The sequence below is a fragment of the Protopterus annectens genome, chromosome 4.part0, assembly GCF_019279795.1.
Source record: "Protopterus annectens isolate FY-2018-M chromosome 4.part0, PAN1.0, whole genome shotgun sequence".
In the NCBI taxonomy this organism is placed as follows: Eukaryota; Metazoa; Chordata; order Ceratodontiformes; family Protopteridae; genus Protopterus; species Protopterus annectens.
In genome coordinates this window covers 825,555,125-825,565,172 of record NC_056733.1, presented here as the reverse complement: position 1 = coordinate 825,565,172, position 10,048 = coordinate 825,555,125, and the positions used below count along the sequence as shown (strand labels likewise).

General features: G+C 45.7%; 1 protein-coding gene across 1 annotated transcript in view; it reads right to left on the bottom strand.

The window, feature by feature from the left end:
* Positions 1–10,048, bottom strand: part of LOC122799600 (mitogen-activated protein kinase 1-like) — a 605,676-nt gene that overhangs the window by 260,565 nt on the left and 335,063 nt on the right. The window contains exon 6 of the mRNA XM_044068770.1: positions 4,065–4,095. Within this exon, the coding sequence (XP_043924705.1) occupies positions 4,065–4,095 (31 nt within the window). The remainder of the gene's footprint in view (positions 1–4,064; positions 4,096–10,048) is intronic.

Here is a 10,048-nt window from a genome sequence, read left to right as displayed (position 1 = left end):
AAATTAAAAACTTAAACCACAAAAATAAATCAAACTGATGTTTAATTGTGCTTTCTTTCTTTATTGTACAAGAACTTCTTCAGAAAATGAATCCACAATATTAGGAAAGAAATATAAACAGTAATAGAAGAGCAATAACCACCAATAACAATTGTTCAGCCCTGTTGCATCATGTCATTGTAGCATTCACCTAGATTGGTAGTAAGAGTTCATGAATAAACATGCAAGGCAACCAGGAAATGTAAGAGAAGAGGAGAAGTCAGTAATTCCACTTCAAGGAACATTTCAAATGAATGTTATCATTTAAACCTGGAGTGTAATCAGCTCCCAGTAGGAGCTGCCATTTGAGCTCCCTCACTTCAAGTAAAGTAGCATTGTCTCCAAAAAATAAGTCCACCTTTTCTAACACAATTTTGGCAAAGTTCTGTTTTTTAACACATGAAACAGAATGTCGAGCGAAAGCATTTCTGCAGTCATGTCCTCTGATCGCATCATAGTGTTCCTTAATGCGATCTGAAAGTTTCCTGCTAGTTTTACGAATGTAGAATGAACTGCAGAAACTGCAGACTGCTGCATAGAGTAAGTTAGTGGATTTACAGTCAAAGTGATGTGAGAAAGAAACTAACGTTTATTGTGGGCAAAAACATGGTAGTTTCCTTTCAAAATGTATTTGCAGCAGACATTTCCCACAGTCAAACATGCCTGCCGGTTCTGTGCTGTTTTTTACTGTATTCAGCAAAAAGGCAGAATCACGGTTTTCAACAGAATTTCTAATAGTTCGGGTCCTTTTGTAGGAAAATAGAGGTGCATGACCCAAAACAGTTGAGAGATCAGAGCTAGTGACAATGTTCCAGTTCTGTGAAATGACTGCCCATATGCCCCACATGTCCCTAGAGATTGGTAAATGGAAACTTAATGCTATGCCTTGCCCCTCTGTAGCACTGTTCTGTCTCTGTTTAAATCCAAACCTAATAGGTTTGAATTTAGCGCATCTGTCTCTGTAAACTTCAGAGGTAACAGAATGAATGAGAGTTGCAGGGTAGTGTTTCTGCAGGAAAAGTTGACTCAGTTGCATTTCATGTAAAAAAAATAGTGTGTCTTCACTGACTAGTAGGGAAAGTCTGATGAATTGGCCCCTTAAAACATTTTTCTTTATGTAATAAGGGTGGTGACTGGTGAAGTCCAAATAATTATTATGGTAGGTGTCCTTTCTGTAGATGTTCGAGGAAACTTTTTTATCCACATCCACTGAAATCCAAGTGTCCAAAAAAGAAACCACTGTACCACAACCAGATTTAACAAACTTTAAAAATGAAATACTGTCATCCATTATCTGTAAGAAAGCATCCAAATCAGCTTGTGAACCAGTCCACACAATAAAAATATAATCAATAACGGAAATATAATAGTGTTCTGAAATCCTAGCAGATTAACCAGGGTCTCCATCTCCCACATGGATAGCACCAAATTAGCATAAGCAGGGGCCATTTTTGACGCCATAGCTACCCCTTTAATTTGTTGGTAAACTTTGCAAGACGTTACATAAAACAATCTCAGTCAGAACACTAATAAGCATAATAACCATATTTCAACTAGCAGTCCAGGTCTGAACTGTCTGCAAACAGCTATAGTTAACCGAGTATGTATCTACCTGTTTGAGCCAGTATTCATTTTCCCCTGGAGAGCACTCTGCTTTGGCTTGTAAGCAGACCCCCCACCACACACACACACACACACACACACACACACACACTCATCTTCCACTTTTTCTCTTATTCCCTTCTGTTAGCAAATAGTATCCATAACTGATCAATACTGCGTGTTTGTTAATTTAAACTGTGACCACAGTAGCCTGATACAAGGTTATCCTGTTTTTCCACCTGAGAAATGACTTACAGTTTTCAGAGCAGTCCTTAGTCAATTGTGATTGTTTCTTAAACACAAACTTGTCTTTGCTTTTCAGAGCAGTCCTTAGTCAATTGTGATTGTTTCTTAAACACAAACTTGTCTTTGCTTTGGCTCATTAGCAGAAGTACAAAGAACTGCCTGCTCACATCACAACCCTTGTTCTCCCCTCCCCCTTCCCTGTTTACCTTAAGACAATCTCAAAGTTAATAAATATTACCTGTGGCAGGCACCATTTTTAAAACTACAACCACCCTTGTCACCATCATATGTTCATTTATCAGTTAACTCTGTTACCCAATTGTTTCCAGCCCCCTCATAAGAGCAACTGACAGGGTCTCTACCCACTTCGCTCCCCTCCCTGCCCCCTATTCCCTCCCACCCCCAGTGGTCCCACCTTTATTCCACTCAGAAACCCCTCCCATCTTTCCAATAGCCAACCACAGCGCTAACCCAACATTACCTCCTCCCCCAACATTACCTCCTCCATCTACCCACTACCATCACACCTCCTCAACTAACATGTACAGGCATACCTTACCTATGCTCACTGCATGCACTCTCCTTGCATATCTTACATCCTCTACCAGAGCTCCATCATTCCCCCACTCAACCACTACCACTGTACTACTACTCACACCACCACTCATGTCTCACCCTCACTCAGCTCCCCTCCCACCAACTCAAGAACCATCCCTATGCACCCCCCACTTAGTCTACCAACTATATTACTCAAACATAAAGCATCCCTACAACTTAACATAGTAACCCTGCCACCATACCTATTACCCACAGAGCACAATCATAAAGTTTCCCTTATAAACAAACGCATTCAAAAACTGAGAAAACTAATAACCTCATGCATATCAAAACTAGCCCCAAGTAGAGACATCCACCCCAACCCTGGCCCTACCATCTCCAACCCCAATCCTCATAATCAGACTAGAAACCACAACTTCTCCCATATTACAGCCAATAGAAAGCCAAGTGACTTCCTTCTACTAAGCCTAAATATTAGAAGTATATCTAACAAAGTCCATGAACTCCTTATACTCCCCAGATATTGTCATCCTGACAGAAACCTGGCTAAAACCTCACATTACCAGTGAGCAAATACTCCCTACAGGTTATGGCATACTAAGAGTAGACCGGCTAAACAAGAAAGGAGGCAGTGTAGCTATAATATTTTAACAGCATCTAAACATCCAGATCTTAAAATAGTCAGCTCCACAAACAGGCAATGAAGAAATAATATATACCAACCTTAAAATAAACCAAAACAAAACCATTAACATAATTGGATGCTACTTCCCACCTGGCCAAACATCCCTCCACTAGAAAACCTCCTCAGCTGGTCTACCCACCATCTCCCCCAAGGTGATGACTGGCAATCCTGTTCTGGCAACCATCCAACCCATCATGTAAACCTTCATGGCTTCACCCAACTAGTCCGGTCACCAACCAGGATAAATAAAACCTCCAGCAAGCACACTACCCTGGATTGGATATTAGTCCGCAAGAGCCCCCAGCCATATATAACAGGCTGCTCATCAGATGGCCTCAGTGATCACTCCCCAACATTCCTACTCAAAAAATACCTATACCAAGCTAAACCAGTCATCTACCGTCAAATACGTAAAAAACTAAACTTTAACCCACTCGCATTCATCTCATCCCTCAAAGAATGTAACTGGCATCCTCTGAAGTACCTCAGTCTTGATGACAGTTCAATTTTTTAATACTACCTTCCTGAGCATCCTTAATTACCATGCCCCCATAAGACTTTCCAGAATCAAAGCTCAACCCTCCCCATGGCTACAGAAAACCACTAAGTCAGAAATGAAAAACAGGGATAAAGCCTGGGAGCACTGGCGTAAAACCAAAACCCCCTTAACTAGACAGAAATTCCTAGGACTACGCAATAGTCAAAAAGCTAATAAAACAGGACAAATTCCAATACTACCAGTCTGCCCTAGACTCCTCCCAACACAGCCCCAAACAATTCTGGTCCTCCATAAACTCCATCCTCCACCCAGGTAAAGTCAGTACCCCTCCTCCTAACATCCCTCACTCCTCAGAAAATATTGCTACCTCATTCAACACACACTTCACACAAACCATACTATCACTTGCTAAACACAACCCCCCTCCCCCCCAACCCACAACTTCAACTAATAATCTCCCCACTGCCTTCTCTTTTTCTCCTGTACCTATACATCCAACATAAAAAAACTCTTAACTAAATTTAAGCCCACCAAATTAGCGCAGACAACCTCCCAAGTGAATACCTACAAATCGCAGCTGATGCTCTGGCCTATCCAGTATCCACTTGATTAACCGATCTCTGTCAGAAAGTTACGTTCCCACACTGTGGAAAGTATCACATATAATTCCCCTCCACAGAACTAACCAATTACCGCCCCATAGCTATTCTCTCTCCACTCTCCAAAATACTAGAGAGATGCATACACTCTCAGGTCTCAGACTACCTCCTTACTAACAACCTCCTTTCCAGTACTCAGCATGGTTTCCGTCCAAACCATAGCACCACTACTGCCTTATGCTCCTTTACTAACACTATCCTTCAGCATAAAAAATAGAAGTTATGTTCTTACCATAACGTTCCATGTTAGTTGTCTTCTTCTCGCCTTCTTTCTTGCTGGATGGGTTCGGAGCCGACCTCGGCTCCGACTCGGCCACTCTAAAAGCTCGAGAGTTGGTTCCACCGGCTCGAGGCTCCCCTTATATCCCACAATGCTAGGCGGTATTACCTCAGATCTCGTTTGTAAGCTAGGCCCAGCCAATAATAAATCCAGAACTACTGGAAAAGGGAAAACCCACCTCTATAAAAAGAAGGGAAGAAGGTGACCTGAAACCTGATGAAGGAATATATGCACAGTATAGCATATACCTATATACAATAGAGGTGGTAGAAAGAGAGGTCACAATCAAACTCCTCTAGGTCTGTCCAGGCTAGGGGAAGGAGGGTGGGGCCTTAAGAAAGGCGAGAAGAAGACAACTAACATGGAACGTTATGGTAAGAACATAACTTCTATATGTTAAGTTGCCCATCTCGCCTTCATTCTTGCTGGATGGGACCGCGTCCCTAGCACCTTGTCCCGGGTGGCCTATCGGAACAGACTCGAGTACAGTGGAACCAAAATTAGCTCTATGTCTAGAAGCTAAATCCAACTTATAATGAGAAATGAAAGTGTGAGGAGTAGCCCATGTAGCTGCTGCACAAATGGTATCAATAGGCAGCCTGTCTTGGAAAGCTATAGAAGTAGCCAAAGCTCTAGTCGAATGGGCCTTTGGTTTGTTAGGCAACTTTTGATGTCTAATTTCATACACAAAGGAAATCAGGGATGTTAGCCATCTGGAGAGTGATACCTTCGAAAATGAAAGGCCCTTTCTGCCTTCTGCATAAGAGACAAACAACTGGTCAGTTTTTCTGATCTGTTTGGTCCTATCCAAATAATATCTTAATTGACGACGAACATCTAGCCAATGCAATTTTTGTTCAGACCTGTTAGAAAAGTTAGGAAAAAACACAGTGAGGTCAATGTTTTGATTTAGATTTGTCGCAGAGGCTACTTTAGGTAAAAAGGATGGATTGGTCCGTAAGGATACCCTATCCTTATGAAACAACAGATACGGTGGTCGACTGCTGAGTGCATGAAGCTCTGAGACCCTTCTAGCTGAAGTAATGGCTACCAGAAAGAGAGTCTTCCAGGATAGCAATTTTATTGAACAGGAAGCTGCAGGTTCAAAAGGGGGAAGAATCAAAGATGTGAGAACTAAATTAAGGTTCCAAGAAGGAGGAGGATTTCTTATAGGAGGTCTAAGAAGAAAAACTCCCTTCAAGAAAGCTTTGCAAAGCTTGTGAGACATGATGGCAGAATCTGAGATGCACACATGAAAGTTAGATATAGCTGCCAATTGAACTTTAAGAGTAGAAGGAGATGAACCTGCATGGAAAAGTTCAGCTAGAAAATCAAGGACTATTTGGATGGGAGCAGTGAAAGGATCTATGTCCCTTCCTTGAGCCCAATAGGCGAAACATTTCCACTTACTAAGATAAATCTTCCGAGTGGAAGATTTATGGGAAGCTATCAAAATATCTCGAACAGAGTGAGATATTTGGGGAAGCCTGGCTAAGGTTGGAACTGGAGGAACCAAGCAGTGAGGTTCAGAGAGGGGAGGGAGCGATGTAACTGACCCGACTGATGGATCAAAAGATCTGGAACTAGGTCCAGATGCCAGGGTTGCTCCAACAGAAATTGATGTAGAAAGGGGAACCAAACCTGTCGAGGCCAGTAAGGAGCAATGAGGCCTTCTGAGCGATAGCTTTCTGTATCACTTGAGAGATTAGTGGGAAGGGAGGGAATGCATACAGAAGTCCCCGGGGCCAAACTTGGACTAGAGTGTCTCTGCTGGGCTGGCCTGGTAAGGGGAAGAGGGTGAAATAATCTTTGCACTTGCTGTTTTGGGGAGTAGCAAAAAGGTCGCAGCAAAGCTGACCCCACTTGAGAAAAATTTTCTCCAAGATAGAATCTTTCAGAGACCACTCGTGAGGCATGAGGATAGCTCTGCTCAACTTGTCCGCGATAAGATTGGACTTCCTGGGGATGTGCGTTGCTATCAGAAGCCGCTGAGAAGAAATCGCCCATTGCCACAGTCTGAGTGCTTCTCGACATAGGGGGTAGGACCTGGTTCCGCCTTGTTTGTTGATATACCACACTACAGACATGTTGTCCGTCTGAATTGCTATCGTTCCCAAGGGAAGAGAGTCTTGAAGGGCTTGCAACGCTAGAAGCACTGCTCTCATCTCTAGAACATTTATATGCAAGTGGCGTTCGACTGGTTGCCATATGCCCTGGACTGTTCTGCCCTGATAATGCCCCCCCCCACCCGATCAGGGAGGCGTCCGTTGTCAGAGTAGCAACCGGAGGGGGAAGGACAAAGGGTCTTCCTAGGAAGAGCTGGGGGGAAGAAATCCACCAAAGAAGATGATTCTTGCATGCTTGCGTAATCATAATGGTGTGGGACATCGGAAGTTGTTGGTACGACCATTGTGTGAAGAGCATCCATTGAAGGATTCTCATGTGAAATCTGGCTAATAGAAGTAGAGGGTAGCAGCCGCCATAATCCCCAGTACTTTTAGAACTAATCTGACTTTGACTCTGTTGCTGTGGAAGAGAAGGGAGACCAGTTTGTGTATGTCTGCTATTCTTTGGTCTGTGAGTCTCGCAGACATGTTGACTGTGTCTAGATTTGCCTATGAAAGTAATAGCGACAAGGCGACAAAACAGACTTTTCGCAATTTATTGAGATACCTAACTTTTGAAAAATGCGAAAGGTGTAGTCTCTGGCAAGTAGAAGAAGATGCTTGGTAGGAGCTGTGAGGAGCCAGTCGTCTAAGTATGGAAACACCTGGAATCCTTGACGTCTCAGGTGAGAAGCTACCACTGCCATGCATTTGGTAAACACCCGGAGGGCAGTGGTGAGTCCAAAGGGCAGGGCTCTGAATTGAAAGTGACTGGTTCCCAGCCTGAAGCGGAGGAATCTCCTGGAGCGTCTGTTCATTTTTATATGATAGTACGCATCCTGGAGGTCTATAGAGCACATCCAGTTTTCCTTTCCCAATAGGGGTAGGATGGATTGCAGCGTGACCATCCAAAATCTTGTTTTCTTGACAGACTTGTTCAAGATACTGAGATCCAAAATGGGTCTCCAGTCCCCTGTTTTCTTTGGAACCAAAAAGAACTTTGAGTAGATTCCGGATCCTTGCTGGTCTGCTGGCTCTGGCTGAATGGCTCTTTTTGCAAGCAACTTTGATATTTCCAACGCTGCTTGATCCCTTTGAGCGGGTGGAACATCTGGAAGGGATTTTTTTGATTGATTTGGAATGCGAAAGAACGGAATGGAATAGCCTTCGGAAATGATGGACTGTACCCACTTGTCTTGAGAGTTAGGGATCGCCAGGCTTCTGGGTACAGTGATAATCTTCCCCCGACTGCCTCCGAAGGTGGACAGTCGGGCAACACCTCAGGGATGCTAGAAGGGCTTATCGGAAAACGTTTCTCGATTGCCCTGGTTCTGCGGACCCCCCCTGCCTCTAGGGCGACGTCTACCATTACTGTTCCCCCCTCTGCCTCTAGAGGGGAACCGACTCTGTGCGTCAGGCAAAGTCCCTTGAGATTGTTTGCGGAACCACATCTTTCCACTTTTCTGGCCTTTGGGGTAAGGTCTAGAAGGAGTAGAAAAACAGACTCCGACGGCAGAAAGAGTTTTGCCATCTGTCTCGCACCTTGTCAAGGTTTCTTTCACTTGAGGACCAAAAAGGGACGATCCATAAAACGGGGAATTAGTGAAAGACATTTTAAAGGGGTCCGCAAAATTGCACAGCCGCATCCAGGCATGACGGCGTAAGGCCACACCTGTCCCTGCAGCTCTGCTCGCTCCATCAGCCGCATATGAAAGAAGGCGCATGAAGGAGTTAGCTATAGAATTTAGGGTAGCCAGCTGAGTGTTCATCTTATCCTGAAAACCCGCAGCTGTAGGATCCTTTAACATCTCACTCACTTCCTTGATCAAGTCTCTTTGAAGACGAGTGAAATGACAGAGGTAGTTCAGAGAACGCATAGCAAAGGTCGCGGACGAAAACATCCACTTCCCGTACCTGCCCATAGACCTAGATTCCTTGTTAGGAGGATGGACAGGCACCGAAGGATCAGCTAGCTCCTTCTTAGTGACGGCAGCTACCACCATAGCATCCACAGAAACTCCCTTAGTCAGAAACTGCTTATCTGCTGGTGCTGTGATAAACTTTGAAGGTCTCCTGGGGGTAGGGTCCACAGAGTCAGGAGCCGTCCAAGCCTTTTTAGCTACCACCTGCATGAGGGGGTCAAAGGGGGGGGCACCCAGGAGGTGGAAGGGCGAGAGCCAAACGCCTCAAGATACACAGATTCATCCTCCGAAGGGTTAAGGGCTGGCCAATTTCCCCTCTGTTTCAGGATCTCTAGAATGTCTGCAAAGGAGACATCTTCAGAAGGGGAACGGGGGGAACCCTTGGAATCCTCTAAATCAGTGTCAGAGGTGACAGACTCAGGTGAGTCTATGTGCTTCCTCTTGCACTTTCTTCCTAGGGGGCTCCCCTGCCAATTCAGGAGAGGCCCCGGAAGAGGATGAGACCCCCACAGGGGATTCTTGAGGAGCTGGCTCTCTGCGGTCTGGGATGAGGGAGTGAGCAGACATAACCTGAGGCACCGAAGAGGGAGGGGCGGACGGAGCCGACTGTGGAGTTGAACCGGGTTCCAACACACTCCGCATGACCTCAAATGCACCCCTGTCAGGCAGAGCCAGAGGTCCCCGCTCAAAGCTGAAAACCTCCCTCGGCACCGACAGCGATGGCTCGAGGCCGATGTCGGAGCCGAACTCACCAGCGCCAGCACCGAGAGGAGAGCGGGTCGGACAAGGGTCCGATGCCACTCACCCCTCGAGCAGACGAGGGAAGTCCGGCGCCGAGATTCTTCCAAGGAAGAAATCGGAGCCGGCGGTGCCGAAGACAATTGCATCGGCTCCGGCGCTACCACACCCTCGGGTCCGAAACGCCCCGGCTCCGAGCTCAAAGGAGTCGGAGGAGGAATATTTTGAGAGATAGGGTTAAGCATCGACTGATGAGTCGGGCTCTGAAGCATTTGGGCCAGTGCCTCGGACTTAAGAAGTCGACTCACTACCCTCTGAAGGTCATGGTCAGATAGCCTCGAAGACCTAGAGGAGTGCGACCTATGGCTCCGTTCAGACAGCAAAGGAGATGCTGGAGCCGAATGAACGGAGCAGAGGGACGGTGACCTTGACCTCTTCCTAGAGGTCGGTTCCGATAGTATGATCGGAGCTGACTCAGCCATTTCCAATACCTTGGCTCCGGCCGGAGCCGAGGGAACCACAGAAGTGGAAGCTCGAGTCTCATCGGCTCCAGCTGGAGCCGATGTAGTAGTAGGCTTCGATGTCTTAGGCGTCAACTCAGTAGCTGGAGTCGAAGACCTAGGAGCCTTAGAGGGTTTGCCCGAAGAAGCAGTCGGGGGACCCTCAGGCTTTAGCAAGCCCCTTAAAATGAGCTTGTTCTTTCTTTCCTGCAGGA